General features: G+C 40.5%; 1 protein-coding gene across 3 annotated transcripts in view; it reads left to right on the forward strand.

The window, feature by feature from the left end:
• myo10 (myosin X) overlaps nt 1-18,561 on the forward strand; it is a 167,976-nt gene that overhangs the window by 89,895 nt on the left and 59,520 nt on the right. For all 3 annotated transcript variants that reach the window (XM_041803145.1, XM_041803146.1, XM_041803148.1), the window contains one exon: nt 2,135-2,322. In XM_041803145.1, coding sequence (XP_041659079.1) covers nt 2,135-2,322 — 188 coding nt within the window. The remainder of the gene's footprint in view (nt 1-2,134; nt 2,323-18,561) is intronic.

The following is an 18,561-nucleotide window of genomic DNA, read 5'->3' on the forward strand; positions in this document are numbered from 1 at the left end:
GAGCAGGATAAGAGAGACAGGAGTCTGCTCTGGATGTCTCCTTCTTAATGCTCCTCATCTCCTCCAGGCAGCCAGCCACCATAATGGGAGCTCATGGGAACACTGGGCGCTGCTGTAATCTGATTTTTACTTTCAGACCAAGTGGTGCTCACAAAAATGTTCTCTTCAGGAAAAGTGGAGAGAAGAGGACGGATGTTTGTCTACGTTCAAGGCTGAGTTTGTCGGCTCCTTTTGGAAATAAGGGGCAAGTTTTTGGCTATTCTTTTATGTAGAAAAATTTCCTGTTTCCCTCTATTCTCCTTTGTGTTTTCCCATCAAAAGGTGTCCACCAATTACATCTAGTCTGTATGAAAATGATCTGAAATGGACGCAAAATCTGGCAAGGGACAAGATTTAAGATTGATCACAGTTCTACTGGTTTTCTGCTGGCTTTGCTGAAAATGTGCAAGTAAAAAATCAACATTTGAAGGGGGGAATTTGAGATATGCATGCACAGAAATGCACTAATTTAGCTTTTTATTGAACTTTATAAACAAAAGTAAAAATCCAGCGTCACTTAAACTTTAAAACCGTTTCACCAGAGCTTGTTTTTACCAACGTTAGCACGTTTTCAGCTTAGTCCAGCCAACCTGATGTCATGGTAATCTGTTGATTATTCATGATTTTTCAGTATTGATAATGAAGCATGCAGACAAAAGTACTTGTTGTTTTGCTGCTACTGAACAGAAATACTAAAGCAGTTTAAAAAGGGCATTATTCTCTTTCATTGGAAAGAAATCTTGAGCCAATGTTGGTGCAGAACAGAGCCTGAAAGTCTGTCCTTCTGGTTTTCATGCAAAACTAAAATTCATGGTTTTATTTCTTCCAAAGTTTCCCTTATAAACAGAATTTTAACCTAAAAGCACCATAACCAAACTGTGGCGCTCATGCCGCTGCTGTAAACTTTCAAACTCCTCGCACCGTGGGCCGGGCGGAGGTAGAAAGCTCTGGTTGTTTTCTCATGCTGCTTGTTTCCAATCCTGCCTATTTATCCATTAGTCACCACCGCAGCACCGAACCTGCTGCCAAGACTCACTCTGGCTCCACGACCTTCTATTTCAGCAGTTTGGTTTGTTTCTGCCTTGAAATCCGACGCCGGTTTGGAAAACGTGCAGTTAGTGGGAGGTTGGTGAGAAAGAAGCAGAACGTCAAACGTGATGTTGCTGAGTTTGTTTGACTTAGATGATGAAGGCTGTTTTATAGAGCTGCTCTCTTAAAAGTGGATGATTTGAATCATCAGCAGAGAATATCCTCCATTGACTTTTTTTCACTTATTATTGTACAGTTTCCATTTTTAGCTGCATTATAGAGTCATAAAGTGGCCTCTCAATGTTTACCAGGAGATTAATTATCCTCTGAGGTGTCTTCATCTCCAAAACAAACAGACCGTGTGATTATAAACTGGCAAAAACACAGAATAGAGTGGTTACAAGGAAAAATGCACAATTTTCTCCAGCATCCACAGGCTGTCATTGAGGGCTGCAGCCTTAATCTTGCTTTTGAATACTTTTCTTTCACTGGTAATAATTTTAAAGCTTTTCACTGGAGACAAATTACCTGAAAAGGTCACATTCCCTCCAAAACAAATGGACCCAGTGGTGCAGATTAGTAAAAAACACTCAAAACAGCAGTTTGATGTTAAACTGAGTTTTCTTTGTTGCATTTTTGACTGGACTTTAGCAGCTGCAAGCTGAGCTGCAGGTAACTCTAGCTCATTTTACACAGAGATTAATTTTTATGGCTAATTATGAAAAAAAAAACAGCTAACAAAATGGCTGTGTAAGGGTGGGTGCGTGGCAGCTGCATCATGGCTTGATTTTTATTTTGGCATGCATGCCAACAGTTCAGGGCTGTCAGACTGCCTCCTGCTGAGTAAAGTTTTCTTCCTCAGACATTTTTCACATTTTTCTCTTGCTTTACTTTCAAAGAGTCTGACTTTATGACTTTGTGCTTCTGTCACCAAAACAGAAGACAAAGCATCTGATGCTGTTGTCTTTCCATCTTCTGTCATCGTTCGTGATAACTGTATTTATAACCTCTGCTTACATGCATGCTCTTGTTTCTCAACAATCCCATTTTCTCTTTGAACCCTTAGACATACATTGGCTCCATCCTGGCGGCGGTGAATCCTTACCAGCTCCTCCCAGGCCTGTACGATCGTCCCGCTGTGGAGCTGTACAGCCGACACCACCTCGGAGAAATCTCCCCGCACATTTTCGCCATCGCCAACGAGTGTTACCGCTCACTGTGGAAGAGGCAGCAGAACCAGTGTGTCCTCATCAGGTAGGAGACTGGAGATTAAGTGCTGTAGATGTTAAATACATTAAATCTGCTGGCATTCAGTGCTGTGAAGAAGTATTTATCCCCTTTTTGATTTAGTCTCTTGGTATATTTGTCATACTTAAATCTTTCAGTCGTCAAACACATTAAATATTAGACAAAGATATCCTGAGTAAATACAAGAAGCAGATTTTATATGATTTAAAGGGTAAAAGCCATCCAAACCTACATGGCCCTATGTGAAAAGTTATTGTCCACCTTTTTAAATCATGGATTGACTGTGGTGATTTTTTGGAAAGTTGAGTTTAATTTCACCAGCCACACCCAGGCCTGATTACCACCAGCTTTGTAGAATCAAGAAGTCCCTTAAACAGAACCTGTCAGACAAAGTGAAGTAGACTACAAGATCTCCAACGCATCATGGAGCATCTACAGAAATTCAAGAACAGATGAGAAACAAGTATTAAAATCTATCAGTCTGGAAAAGGTTACAAAGCCATTTCTAAGACTTTGGGACTCCAGCCAACCATGGCGAGAGCCATTATCCACAAATGGAGAAAACTTGGAAAAGTGGCAAACCTTCCCAGGGTGGGTTGGCCAACTGAAATGACTCCAGTGACTCATCCAGGAGGTCACAGAAGAACCCAGAACAACATCGAAAGATGCTCAAAGGTATGGATGAAGTGTATTATAGGCTTTGATGACTTCGTATAAAAGGCGAGGCTGAAATGTTGGTGAAGCTAGGGATGTTGGGGCCTTTTTTTCCCCTCCATTTTGCAAAATAGTAGGCCAACAAAAGGGAAAGATTGCTTGTATATACAAGCATGGTGAACCTTTCCAGGAGTGGCTGGCCTACCAAAATGACCCCAAGAGTGCATCGATGACTCATCCAGGTGGCCCAAAGGAACCCAGAACAACATCTTAAGACCTGCACGCCTCACTGACTCAGTTAGGGCTAGTATTCATGATTCAACAATCAGAAAGACTCTGGGCAACGATGGCATCATGGGAGAGTTCAAAGGCCAAAACTACTGCTGACAAAAAAGAAGACAAAGGCTCGTCTCACATTTGACTAAAAGTATCCTGATGATCCTCAAGAATTCCAGGAGAATATTCTGTTGGCTGACGAGGCAAAAGTTGAACTTTGAGGAAGGTGGTGTCCGGCTTCATCTAGAGCAGGGCTGTCCAAACTTTTTCCACTGAGGGCAACATACAGAAAATTTGAAGAATGATAGGGCCACTTTCATATGCTTCTCCTTTATGATAGTCAATCCAGTCCAATTTAGGTAACGATTTTAGGTCATGCAAAGATGCATGTCAATGAATTGTCGTGTCAAAATGTTTGTTTACAGAATGAGCACAGTGGGTAATTCATACCATCTTCACAAACTGTATTTTTTTTGTGTTTACTTATGGACAGATGAGTATACGTAGTTTTGTGTTACCTCCCGGGACGAGCCCCCAAGGTGACACAAAAATATTCTCATCTGTCAATAAGAAAACACCAGTTTCATGTTCGAATTTGGGCCATTTGTCATTTCTGTTTAAGAGTTTGCCAATTAAAAATGGAACAAGGGCCGCATTTGGCCCCTGGGCCATAGTTTGGACACCCATGATCTAGAGTAAAACTAACATAAGAACATCATAGCAACAGTCAAATATTGTGGTGGTAGCTTGTTGGTCTGGGTCTGCTTTGCTGCTGCAGGACCTGGATTACTTGCCGTAATTGATGGAATCCTGAAATCTGGTTCTCCTGAAGGAGAATGTCCAGCCATCAGTTCATGACCTCAAGCTTGAGAGCACTTGGATTATGCAGCGGGACAAAAATCTGAAACACAGCAGCAAATCCACCCTAAAAACAAATGAAGGTTCTGGATTGGTCTAGTCAGAGTCTGGACTGATCTGATTTAGATGCTGTGGTGTAACCTTAAACGGGCCATTCATGCTGGAAAACTCTCCAGTGTGGCTGAATTAAAACAATTCGATGATGAGAAAGACTCATTTTCAATTATTGCTAATGCTTCCTAGCAGTTGTTGCCGCCAAGGCTGAAAGAACCAGTTATTAGGGTTGACAAGGCAATGACTTATTCACATAGGACCAGGTACATTTGGATAGTTATCTTGGCCTAATATTAAAATTTGTTTGCATTTGTGTGACGACTTCCAAAATCCATACTGTGCATCTCCTGTAGTATCACCTTAAACCCTATAAACGATAAGTATTTTCAGACATCTATGGCAAAGCGCTGTCTTGTTATACACAAGGAATGACGCTGAATTTAATCCCATCAGGTTGCATTTAGGAAGTGAAGGTGGTGGGTCATGTGTTTGCATTTTATTCTGGTAAGTTGGTCACATCGTATAGGACACAGCTCATTTCTAAGTGAAGAGTTCGGTGTTAAAAGGGAATCTTAACTACCTGATTTATTGTACGGTAGTCATGGCGCGGCCACTAGAGGGCAGCAGAAACATCCACAACAAACAGGTAGATGCATGGGTTTTATAATAGAAAGTGCAGAACTAAACTCTTACAAGGTGTTTCTTCATCCTAACGACTTCTGCTGACTTGGCGGTGTTACCTACCGCTAAAATGCCCTGTCAGGATTTTCCTTTCTTACCTTTCTCTTCAGAAGTAGCCTCTTGTATAAACTTTTGTAGGTCTAAGGCTCATTTAGTCTTTCTCCAAACCCTTTTGATCAGCACCCCTGGACTGTTTGGCTTCAGCTCTGACGATTTCAGCGCTACATGCTCCATCACGCAGACTCAGCTACTATCTCCATCCTCTGTCCGCTGCTTTCCTTCCTCGCATCCTTCCTCTTTGATTCCAACTTTCACATCCTCCATTGTTTGATCAGACAGATGGAGACCTCAGGCTTCAAACAGGAGTTATTTTTACGTGTCAGGAATGATAATATTTGGCCCCAGATTTAGCAGAGAGCGGATGCAGCGGACATCAGAGTGTCGGATGCTGTGGGAACCTGCTGTGTTTGTGGTCCTCGAGGTATCCTGAAGACGTGGTCAGAGGACTTTAGCCTTTCCTGTTGGGACATTGTGTCCCAAAACAATCACGAATTGGAGAGAATTATGTAACAGTGAAGACAATACAACAGACAAACTCACCTTCAGCATAGTATCTGCTGTCCTTACTGGAACTGGGTAATAGTCAGTGTTGTCTAGATGAAAGAAATCCAACATTTAGCTTTTCTCTTGCTTTGGTTTGTTTTGTTGGACTTTTTTCTGATTGTCAAGGCTTAAGGTCTGAATGATTGTGTAAATAAAAGAACTGACCAAGCTAACTGTACCGAGCAATGAAGGTGGGGGGTTGCTGCTTGTTCCTTCAGGCTCCAGCGCTGCACTTTTCTGACGATTAGCTTGCATTATTTTACAGCCCTGTGTGGCCCCGTTTCATTGGCATTATGCGTAATGAGACACACATTTCTGCTTTCTGATGTCAGCTGGTTTGAGTTTGTGTAGAAGCAGAAAGTGAGCAGGGGGCTTCGCTTTTATTGTTAATGAATAATGAGAATATTTAGAAGCAGTAGCAGCAAAATACGCCATCAGGATCCTAAACATCTCTTTGTAATTATTTACCTCTATACCCAAAGGAACTATTCAGCTAGTTTTATAAATACACAAAAGAAAAGAAGTCAGTGAACTTATATTGCAGTTCTTAGTCAGCCTGCTGGAGAGGGCACTTTACCATGTTTGTACTATCCTAGATTGTTCCCTTACACAGTTTGGTCCATACTGGAGAGCACTTTATCGTGTCCATCCTGGGGAAAACATTTTTATGTTTGGTCCATTTTAGAGGGCACTTTTCCACATTTGATCCATCCTAGGAGGCACGTGCCCATGTTGGTCTATAGAGAACATTTTGAAATGTTTGGTCTGTTCAATCGGGCACTTTTCCACATTAAATCCACCTTAGGGGGCACTTTCCTATATTTGGTCAGTCCTTGCAGGCACTTTAGCATGTCTGGTCCATTTTAGAGGGCAATTCTAAAGGGAAATTTTTCCAAATTATGTCCATTTTAGGATTCACTTTTCTGCATTTAATCAATCCAAGGGGGGCACTTTCCCATGTTTGGTCTATCCTAGTGAGCACTTTACCATGTTTGGTCCAAATAAGAGGGCACTTTACCAGGTTTGATCCAACCTAGAAGGCACTTTACCATGTTTGGTCCAAATTTAAGTGCACTTTACCATGTTTGGTCCAAATTTGAGGGCACTTTACCATGATTGGTCCAACCTAAAGGGCCTTTTACCATGTTTGGTCCAAGTAAGAGGGCACTTTACCATCCTTGGTCCAAATTAGAGGGCACTTTACAATGTTTGGTCCAAATAAGAGGGGACACTTTACCATGCTTGGTCCAACTAAGAGGGCACTTTACCATATTTGGTCCAAATTAGGGAGCACTTTGCCATGTTTGGTCCAAATTAGAGGGCACTTATCATGTTTGGTCCAAATTAGGGGGGCACTTTACCGTGTTTGGTCCAACCTAGAGGGCACTTTACAATGTTTGGTCCAACCTAGAGGGCACTTTACCATGTTTGGTCCATATTAGAGGGCACTTTACTATGTTTGGTCCAAACTAGAGGGCACTTTACCGTGTTTGGTCCAACCTAGAGGGCACTTTACAATGTTTGGTCCAACCTAGAGGGCACTTTACCATGTTTGGTCCATATTAGAGGGCACTTTACTATGTTTGGTCCAAACTAGAGGGCACTTTACCATATTTGGTCCAAATAAGAGGGCACTTTACCATGGTTGGTCCGTTCAAGGGGACAATTTACGGTGTTGTAATCGATCATTTTAAGCATTAGTTCCTATGTTCCATACATCCTAGAAAGCCTTTTTCCATGTGTGGTCTATCCTTGAGGTTACTTCAACCTGTTTGGTCAGTTTTGGTCAGCATTTCATCACACTTAATCCACTTTGAGTGTTCTCTAGAGAGCATTTTACAAGTTTTCTTTACTGGAAGGAAGTCCCAGGGTGCACTTTACCAGAGTTAATGTATCCTCGAGCTCCTTCATCACATTTTATCCACTAGAGCTCTACTGAAGCTTGGGATCTTCAACAGCCCTTTGAGGAGCATGGTCAGGGTATGACATGGCACTTTTTCACAATTTTTCCACCGGAAAGCCATTCTTGAGGACACTTTGCCACCTTTTATGCTTAAGAAGGCACCCTAGAAGGCACTTAAAAATGTTTTTACTGCTTAATGAAACCCCAAAGGGAACTTTTGACTTACTGTCCACTGGCAAGGCACCTGAGATGCACTTCATGTTGTTTTTTCCACTGGGAGGGTATTCAAGGGGCACTCTACTTATTGTCTACTGTAACAGGCCTGCAGGGCACTTTATCATACTTTGCCTTATATGAGGTGGTTCACACATGGAGTTAGATATACATCCTGGTCATCCCTTAAAAGAGTTGTACTTTGACTGTTTGGGACACAGACCTAGTGACTATATTTGACAGATTGTGAGTGAGAGTGAGGATGAACCTGTTTCTTGTGTTTATTCAGGCTGAGTCACTTTAAAGGACTGTTTGGTGACTACGTTTTGACCTGAATACGTTGAGCATTTCCACATATTTCTGTTCAGATGAGAAAGAGCAGCTCTATGTGTGCTGTTTCACCTCACATGTTTCCTGACTCGTCCTCTTGTTCTGCAGAGAAACTCTTTGTTTGTCCTGCAGGATGTCGGTCAGTGGGAGGAATGTGCACCACAGCAAGGCGTAAACACAAACATGTCATATTGTGGAGGACGGAGGCCCCCATCTTTACAAGGCTTCATTCTGTTTGCACAGATACATTGGTGCTGTAGATCTGTTTGTCCTCATCCCGCTGGCTCCGGGTACTTTCCTGCTGCATCAGATTCCCCCCAGGCTCCAGCAGCCTCGTCTCATCTAACATTATTCTGCCTTTTCACTTTTGAACCCGTGTGTTTTCCTAAAAACTTCACCACAGACCTGGAGTTTATGCAAACACTTAATTTACCACAGAATCGCTAACTTGAAGGAAACACATGTTTGCTTGTGTAGTTTTTCCATGACAGCAGCGGCGGCTCATGAATCCATGCAGAGCGGAGGGGATGAACCGCAGACCGCAGCCATGACCTTTAACTGCAGTCTGAGACACGACCTGATGGATGCTTCACTGTCTGTTAGAAAAGATGAAATGACATGCTGAGAGCTCCAAGACAACCACTGTAAAGGTTCATTATCCTCTTTTAGTCAGTGTCATACTGAAGCTGTGTTGTTGTTTGGTTGCACTGAAGGGTTCATTTAAGCTCCTGCAGACCAGAAAATGGTACTTTTACTCTGCGTGGTCACTTTAAGTGCTGTCTTTCCTTCCCTAAGTTTAGTTTTTTAGGTTCAGCCAAAAATCTACGGCTGAAATAACAGAATGAAGATCACCACTGCACAAAAACAAGAAGACAAACATTTTTAAAAAGCGTTGTGCTTTGACTGATAAGTATTTCTTCATTCTAACACAGAAACATTTGCTATTTAAAGTCAAAGTTTACAGCAACTTCTTGTCCTGATTTCAGTTCTCAGGCTCTGTGTCCTGATACAAATTAACAAAACACTAAAATGTGCATGTTTTGAACCACTCCTGTCCTAATTCTAACTAATTATGGTGTCAAAACAGCGATGTGCATGCAGCACTAAGTCTAAATTTGTCTGTAAACATTGCCAAGGCTGCTACTGTATGGAGCCAGAACAGCTGGAGACAAGAGATCACAAGATCACTGGAACAGTACAAGCTCACTAAGTCCCCGTCCACACAGAGATTAATTTAGGAGTATACGCAAAAGTTTTTTGTTGTATCCGCGTCTCATCCACACGGAAACAGCATTTTTGGAGGCCGTTTCCGTGTGTAACAGCATTACTTTTTGAAACCGGGTCTCAGAGTGAACATATGTGTAAACACTTACTGTTTCATCTCCGTGTGGACAAGGCCTAACTTGCACAATGACTTTGAATGCAAGCACAGGCTACAAACCTGAAACATGAGTTTAAACTCTAAATGTCCATTTATACTGTGTGTCATCATGGGGACTATATAAGATCAACAGTCAAGATCAAAGTGTCAGCAACACATGAAGATGTCTCCCCAGCTTTTAAAGAGCTGACTCATGCATTAGTGCAGGTGTAGAGACATAAATATGTCTGCTCTTCTTTGACTTCTTTTGACCTCAAATCAGTGAGAGTGTCACTTTCATACCTCCGTCTTACTTCTTGTTAGAGTTTTACTACCTGAAGCTGTTAATTGTGGCCCTGAGGCAAGACACTAAACTCCAGCTGCATGGTTGAAGTGTAAAGAGGGCTCAGTGCTGCAGACCACCTCAGGTACATCAAAGTAGCCTAATCTAAAAAAGAAAAGTGAGTTTCATTTTGAGCAGAGGTTTTGAAATGAGGCTAACCTGAAATAGTAACTTCCACATGCAGAGCTGTATCTTTATATTTGTGGTGTTGAGTGAACAGCTGGAGCTGCTGCAGGTGATGGATGCGTGAGGCTGTGAATAATTACAGGGTGTAGCAGTCGTTCACTGTTTTGACTGATTTTTAAGTGTTTTTGCTGAAGGCTGCTGTCCGGCTGTGTGGGCGGAGTTTACGTCACAACAGAGGTCAGAGTTCTCTGCTGGAAGGCAGCATGGAAACACGACCCAATGAAGTATTCAGTGACTAAAAAGCTCTTTAACATTATACTAAAATCCCTAGGAGAAGAGCAGACCTTACTATGGACTACAGATTCACAACCACATGAGCTGTAACTTGCAACTGCTTTTTTAAAATTGTTTTTGTATTATGGAGTTTCAAATTTACAAGAAATCAAAGCCAGATTTTTTTAGTTTATTATATCATAAATTCATGCCAAAAAGTTGGAATGTTCTGTAATTTAGAACCGACACATAGAAGTTTTGAGATAGTAAAGTCTTAAAAAGCCTCTTTAGTAGAAAATCCTCCAGATAAAGTTGTTTGAAACAGCAAAAGTGCTAAACCCTGCACCTCCGTGCAGCCCCAGTGTGGGTTTAGTTATGTTAAATTAAGATTGTTTGAGATAAGATAGACAAGACAAGACAAGTTAAGTTAAGTTAAAAGTTAAGATAAGATAAAGTTAGATCAAGAAAAGAGAAGAGAAGACAAAACAGGTCAAAATTAGATCAAATTTGTTAAGTTAGGTGTTTTGGAGAAGTTAGGTTATGATAAGATAATTAAGGAGAAGTAAGGTTAGGTTAAGTTCAATTAATTGGGTTAAGTAAATTTAGGTTAAGTTAATTTTTGTTAAGATACCTAAGATTTAGACAGGTTAAGATTAGTTAAGTTAAAAAAAGGTTAACTTAAGTCCCATTCAAGTTAAGTTACATAAAGATAAATTAGGATAGGAGTAGATAAGATACATAGTTAAGTGAAGATAAGTTAGGTTCAGTTAAGTTAATTTTTGTTAAGTAAGATTTAGTTAGGTTAAGATTAGTTCAGTTTGTATAAAGTTAAGCTAGGTTAAGTTACATTTAGTTAAGTTATATAAAGATAAATAGGATAAGACAAGATAAGATACATTGTTCAGTCAAGATAAGTTAAGTAAGTTAAGTTAATTTTAGTTAAGTTTAGTAAGATTTGGTTAGGTTAAGATAAGTTAAAAAAAGGTTAAGCTAGGTTAAGTTACATTTAGTTAAGTTATATAAAGATTAATTAGGATAAGACAAGATAAGATACATTGTTTAGTCAAGATAAGATAAGTTAGGTTAGGTTAAGTCATATTTATGTAAGATAAGTTAATTAAGGTAAAGGTAGATCAAGTTAAAGATAAGATAAGATATGATAAGATACACTTAATTGAGTTAAATTAAGTAGCGATAAGTTAAGTCAAGATAGGATGAGTCAGGTTGAGTTATATTATTATAATTTAAGTAAGGGGGAGTTAGGTTAGATTAAGTGAACTTAATTGGGTAAGTTGTTAGGTTAAGTTGAGTAAGATTTAGTTAGGTTAAGGTAAGTTAAGTCAGGTTAAGTCACATTAAATTAAGTTACATAAAAATAAATTAGGATAGGAGTAGATAAGATACATTGTTAAGTCAAGATAAGACAAGTCAGGATAGATAAAGTTACATTAACATAAGATTAGTTAAGTAAGGTATACAGTTACATCATGTTAAGATATGATGAGATACAATTAATTGAGGTAAATTAAATTAGGATAAATAAAGTCAAGATAAGACAAATCAGGTCAAGTTTGATTATGATAAGTGAAGTAAGGTGAAGTTAGGCTGAGTCAAGTCAAGATAAGATAAGTCAGTTTAAGTTAGGTTAAGTCAAGTTAAGTAAGTTTAGTTAATTCAGGTTAAGTAAAGTGAGTTTAGTTAAGGTTAGGGACATTGGCATAAGTTAAGTTATTTATTCTAGTTAAGTTAAAATAAGATAAATAAGGTTAAGTGAAGATAGTTATGTTGAGAGTAAATAAGTCAAGTAAGGTTAAGTTAAGATAAGATAAAATAAAATAAGCTTTTATCAATCCCACATCTGAGGAAATTTGGACATTACAACAGCTCACATCAGAGGGAAATTTACTCAACTAGAATAGCAGTGCTAGTTTTATTTCATCTTTTCATCTCTACATCTTTACTTAGAAACCAGAATCTAAAAAAACACACATTACATTGATGGGACAGTATGGCAACATCACATGCTAAAATTACACACAGGGCAATAATAATAATGATAATATGAATAATTTAAGTGTAGATAGATGAGAGAGTTATTAATCAACAGGATATTTAGTGACTAATCCTTTCTCTTGTAGCTCCTTTTTTTGTATTATCTGAATTATTTTTTAAGCAGGAATGATTTTTTTTAAAGAAAGCTGACATTTGACCATAAAACAGGACCTAAAGCTTACACATCCATGTTTAAAAGCTCATAAATTCTGCTTGGTTTGACACCTGAAGTCAGGTTTCTGGTGTAGGATCACTGTTACAGAGTCAAAGTCCTGCCCTGCTGCCCCGGTACGTGGTCTGCTTCTCAACCGTCTCTGACACACAAACACGTCCCCTGTTGGCCCCCAGAACACACCAGGGCCATCTGAGAGCGGCCCCTCGTAAAAAACATGTAACATGGAAGAACCCCCACCCACACCGAGAAAGGATCAAGTGTGTGTGAGGAAGAAGAGCTATAAATTGCAAGCTGGCACTTTGAGGCGAGGCAGGAAGCTTTCTGGTAGGATTTAGGGATTGTGGGTAATCAGATCCAGGCAGAGGGAGGCGAATGAAACGGGAGCTGCTGTAAAAGAGAAAGAGGAGGAGGAGGAAGAAGCTAACATAAGGGGTCTGCTCATTAATGTCCGTGAATGCCTCTGTGCGGTTTCACTCATGCAGATAGCAGCCTTCATCCAGAGGTGGTTTTATATGAAGACTCCTGCTGGGTTTGTTACAGTAAGAGCTGAACCACCAACCAAGAAACTCCTGGAAAACCTTCAATTATCTGTTAGTCCTAGCAAATAAAAACATGCTATGGATTATTTTGGATAAAAAAGCAATAAACAGGAGATTTAGACTTCTAATTGGCATGCTTTTTATTTCCTTATCCAAAACGCTGCAGAGGTCTGGATCTGTTTTACAGTGACAAACAGCTTACCAATGACTTTGGTGTTGTGTTTGGAGGTGGTCCGTCTTCTTCTCATCTTCTGATGTTCATCAGTCAGAAGAGCTGTGGAACCTACCTTCGTCATTCTCTTCCTGTCCGTCCCAAGGGTCAGAACTGAACTTGGAAAAAAGGCGTCTAAATCTGCTGCCCCATTAGGCACGAATGAATTACTAAAGGAGCTTAGACTTAATGACTTGGTCAAACTGGAAGCTTTTAAAAGGATGCTGGATGACTTTGAGGAGGGCACATCTGGTCTAGATATTTTACCAGATCAATGGGCTGCCTTTTCACTTATTGTCATTATTTAAAAGCCAAAATTTTACTAAAAGAAGAGCTATTTGGGAGCCAGGAGACTGAATCTTCCGGACTGAACCAAACCAGGCTGGGTGGTGTAATTGGACCACATATGAGTGTTGTCTGACTACACTGATTCAGGCTTTTAGTCAGAGTGTGCTGGCGTTTCACCATGAGCTTTTTTAAACTTTTTGCCTGAATGTGCCCTTACTTAACCTTGTGAACGTTGAGGTCCACCAATCGAGGGACTTTAAGAGGCATTGGCAAACACAGTGTGAAATAACTCACTAATCATGAAAGAATATAGGGATGTTGCACATCAAATTAAACAGCAGAACCTGGGATTTAGGACTATATAAACCTTTTTTTATATGTCCCTAGCACATCTCAAATAACAACTAAATGAATTACAACATATCAAAGTCTGTACCCATATGTTGTACTATGGTCTGATAAAGGTTTAGAGCTGCAGCTGCATCATTTTCAAAGGGATATTCATCCTGAAAATGCTTTTTTTTAAGCAAACCTAAATTTTTTAAATTTTTGCTGTGTGCTATCTTCATTTGCTCTTCACCAGTATCCCATATACTTATATTAACAGATCTCAACAAATCTCACAAGTGTTCCCTTTACTATGACACCAAGATTATTCAAATAGACCTTGTGGCTGCAGAGATATACCCATTTTATTATGGGTATGCAATTTTCGAGCAGAAACCTAAAAAATAGAAAAATAGGCTCAGGGTTCAAAGTTAAGGCACTCAGAGGTGGCTCAAGATTGATTTTGTGTGTTTTTGCAGTTTGGCCATTTGGCACAGCTCTAAACATAAATACCTATGAAGGAGGAGCTAGGGTGGAGGAGGGCCGCAAAAAGCAGCTTGCAGAGAAAGCAGTAAAGCATAGCCTGTTTAAATATAGTAGCGTGAGTGGGATCAGCCAATCAGCTGGCTGTCAGCTGATTAGTGCTGGAGTGAGATCAGCTGATCTCAGCTATAGGACAACATCTGCCTTTGTGGCCTGCCTTAACTCATGCTATACACTCGATACTCTCATGTCCTCTCCAATGTAGGCACTCAACCAAGGCTCATAGACATCTACTCACATTACATACTCCACATGGAAACAGTGTGACAAAATGTGCTATAGACACTAGCAGAGTCTTATTTGTTTACAATCTGGTAATGTAAGGTAGCTCGTCTCTCAAAATGTTCTCAAAATGTCTATTTTGGCCTCCCCACCCTCTGTTTGTCAAAAATCAACCATTACTAATTGTTTTAAAAGAAAACCAGTCAAAGACAATCATGCCAGTTTTTCACTTCTGTTAGTAGTTCTTGTTTTTTATAAGCTTACGTTGTCTTCTTCTGGTCTCTCCATCATAAACTCTGACTATCTAAACCCTGGCCGTGCTGATAATGTTTAAAATGTTGTGTCAAAATCACCTGGACTGATGAAATCACAAACTTCTGAGAGTGTTATCATGCTGAGCTAATCGCCCCTCTGCTCTGACCCAGCAGCTCGTCCCTGACCTCCTGACCACAAAGGCGGTCCGGAGGTCAAACTGAAGCCTCTCCAGCTGGGTTAATCACTGTGGCATGTGGGGTCACCGCAGCCCTGCAGAGAAAACATACCTGAGAGGTTTTCTCCTGGGATTCCTGCAGCATTTCTCTGCATCGTACAGCCCAGAGTCAGATTAATAATTAGGCCGAAGTGTGACCAAAGGAAGGGATGCTTTACTGCAGAGGGAAGGAAGCAAGAACATCCATGTTAGTTTAGGGTGAAACTTGAGAAGAGTCATTAAAACCTGAGCTTTTATTGGTTTTCAGATCTGTTTTTGTTTCAGAGCTGAGCCATTACTTCTAAGCATCAACACAGGAGGTTGGAGGCAGATCACTGGAGGAGGTTGTTGAGGTTTTAGTCTTGTTTTGGTTGGTTTTGTAAACAAAGTGAAGGCATCAGACTTGAATAAATTGTGGGAATTTTAGCCAGTGGGGAGAAATTGCATGTGCAGTGACTTTAAACTGAGAGAAAGGAATTCATCCTTTCTCTAGAAAGCACCCAAGTCACCTGCTTTCAGGACTATGTATGACTTAGGCAGTGGTTCTTTCTTAAGAAGTTTGTTTAGCTTTACTGCTCCACACACCAGCCTTGAGCTTAGAAGAAGCCAGTTAGCTCATCTCAGTATTGTTAGATTCATCGACTGAGGCTTAAAGACAGAGGAGTAGAGCAAACAGTGGACCATCTTTTACTCCGGCTTTATTATCATTAGGCTGCATCACGAGTGGAGGACTGGTTGTGATTTTTTTAAATCCCTCTTGATGCCCTCACGTTGTCAGCAAATATTACTTCTTTATTTTCAGAGCTTTTCAGTGAAATCCAGTCCACTTTCTCACTGATAGAATAAATCAGTAAAGCTCCAACCATCCTTTGTCCGTGCTGACATATCAAAGCTGTTACTAAGTCGATGATGCAATTGTTTAATCATGCCACTTTGTAACCGCTCCTCAATATTTATACCACCCTGTTGTGTCACATGGGATCCATTTTTATTTCCTTTGCTACTTTTAACCCGTTTTTGCCTTTTTTGTGCTACTTTTAACCCATTTTCACCACATTATTGCAAGTTTTAACCAATGTCTGGCAAATCTTTAACCAATTTTGCAACTTTTAACCCATTTTCATCCCATTTTTGCCACTTTTAACACCAGTCTTGATACCTGTGACCCATTTTGGCCAAGTTCAGCAACTTTTAAACCATTTTTGCAATTTTTGCTTCTGTAGATCCCTTTCTGCTACTTTTGACCTCTTTTACTACTTTCTTGTCACTTTTAGCCCATTTTTGCCACCATCTGTCATGTTAAGCCAAGTTTTGCCACTTTTTTTTAACTACTTTCTACCCATTTTCGCCCTTTGTAACCCATTTTCAACACATTTTTGCCACTTTTAACACCAATTTTGGCACTTCCAACCAATTGCAGCCAATTTTTGCAATTTGTAACCCATTTTTGCTACATAAGACCCCTTTCTACCACTTTCAACCCCTATTTGCAACCCCAAGTTTTGCCACTTTTTTCTACCTCTTTCAACCCTTTTTTGCCACTTGTAACCCATTTTCACCACATTAGTTTCAAGGTTTGAAACCATTTTTCGCCACTTTCTGCCACCTTTGACCTCTTTTACCTTTTCCTTGCCACTCTTAGCCCATTATTGCCACCTTCTTCCCCTTTAAACCAAGTTTGCCACTTTTTGCCCATTTTTTCCTCATTAAGAATTTAATAATCTTTCCACTTCAGTTGCCACAGTGTCCCTATTTCATTTTCTTGCGTTCCAACGTCTAGTATTACTCTCCTAGTGGTATAGTGCAATGTGTTTATTATTCGGGTTGAAATAAAAGTATGTTTACCACATCTCAACTTGACAATGGACCATGATTTTGCTGACCTCCGTGGCACCCCATTTAGCAGGGGACAGAAAACCCTCCTCTTTATCCCCCATTATGGGCAGCCTTGGTAGACACTAGCAGATTCATATTTGTACAAGATCTGCTATTCTTACTTGAGCTGGTCAGTCAACATGCTCCTTAGGACTCTTAGGATGACTCTGTCGGCCTCACCATCGTCTGATTGTCGACAAATGCACGTAGAAGGAGAAGAAACAGTAACTTTGGAAGCCATCAAAGTGCACCAAACTGAATAATTACACATACTTGCTTTAAGATGTAAATTCTAGTCAGTATGGTTTGTTTCATCTTTATTCAGGTATTTTGCAGATTTTCTGAGACTGAAAGTGTTTTGTTGAGTTTCATCGTTGTCACCGAGTTCATCTCTTGTCTCAGTTTCCTCTCAGACTCTAACAAAGCGTGCCACTCTGCTCCTCGGTATAAAAGGCCTGGATGACCTCCAGAGCAGTGAGGGGAAGTCTCTCCAACATGCTGAGTTGCTCCCCTTTCTCGGGGGGAGTTCTACCTTGGGTGGCAAAACCACGCAGAGAGCCAGGGATTAGTACAAAAGCAGTTTAGTCGTACGTGTGAGGGCAAGCTGGCATGTGTCCAGAGGTCTTTTAACTGAGTTACACTTAGTGGGTCCATCACTAAAGACCAGGCTATTTGAATGAGTTACACACACTGAGCCCTTTAAAGTAAGATCCCAACGCTTTAGGAAAGTTAGACCTGCTGCTGGAGGGAAATCTGGACCTCTGTTCCTGTGTTTCTGTGAGGAGACACAAAAACTGGAGCTTAAAGTCTCACAAACACTGTAACCCTGAACTGAAGGAACTTTGGGTTGGAAAGAAATCCATTCAGGTTCTTTGTGTTGAATTTCAGCAGTCTAAAGTTTCTCCATTCAACAGGTTAGAACTGAGATAACAGTTCTGTTTACAAGATTAGCCTCAGTGGTGACAGAGGAAAGAGAGAGGGGTCTTTACAGTGCCATGTCTTTTTGGTGGGCCTTGTGGGAAGTCTGGACAACATGGAAATTTGTACAACTATGCATACAACAATTTGCATGGATGTAAGAGATTTTAAGACATGCCTTGAACAAATCAGTCTAAAGAATTCTGACCTTTTGGCATCAGGCCCCTGAACACCCTGCAGGATAAAAACTGAATCACCCAGCTATTATCCAAATGAAGAGTTTTGTTCCTAAAATGAGTCACACCTACACTCGTGAAAGTTTACAGACCTGAGGAGCCAACGTTTAAAATGCCACACAGAGGATTGCTGGCTGCTCAATATAACCATCCTGGTCTCAGTCCCTAAATGAAGCTAGTTCTCCTGCCCAGTGCTTCCTCATATGATGCTAAAGGGACCTTAAATACAGTGCATTCGTTGCAGCTTTATGCTACAGTCATTTACATTCATTCCTATTGTCATGAATCTACACTCAGCACCCCACCATGACAATGAGAAAAGGGAATTTTAAAGATAATGCAAACTTAAGAAAAAAGAAAAACTGAAATATCACAGTGACATAAGTATTCAGACCCTTTACTTGGAGCTTAGTTTAAGCACCTTTGGCAGTAATTGAGTCTACTTGAATGTGAGGCAACAAGCTCTGCACACCAGGATTTAGGAATTTTCTGCCACTTCTCTGCGAATCTTCTGAACTCTGCCAGGTTGGATGGGGACTGTTGGTGGACAGACATTTCAGGTCTCCAGAGATGTTTGATAGGGTAGAAGCCAGGGCTCTGGCTGGGCCGCTCTAGGACATTCCCAGAGTCGCCCCTAAGCCACTCCTGAGTTGTCTTGGCTGTGTGCTTAGAGTCACTGTCATGCTGGAACTCTAACCCTGCCCTGTGGAAGCATG

This window comes from Cheilinus undulatus, linkage group 13 (assembly GCF_018320785.1).
Source record: "Cheilinus undulatus linkage group 13, ASM1832078v1, whole genome shotgun sequence".
NCBI lineage: Eukaryota > Metazoa > Chordata > Actinopteri > Labriformes > Labridae > Cheilinus > Cheilinus undulatus.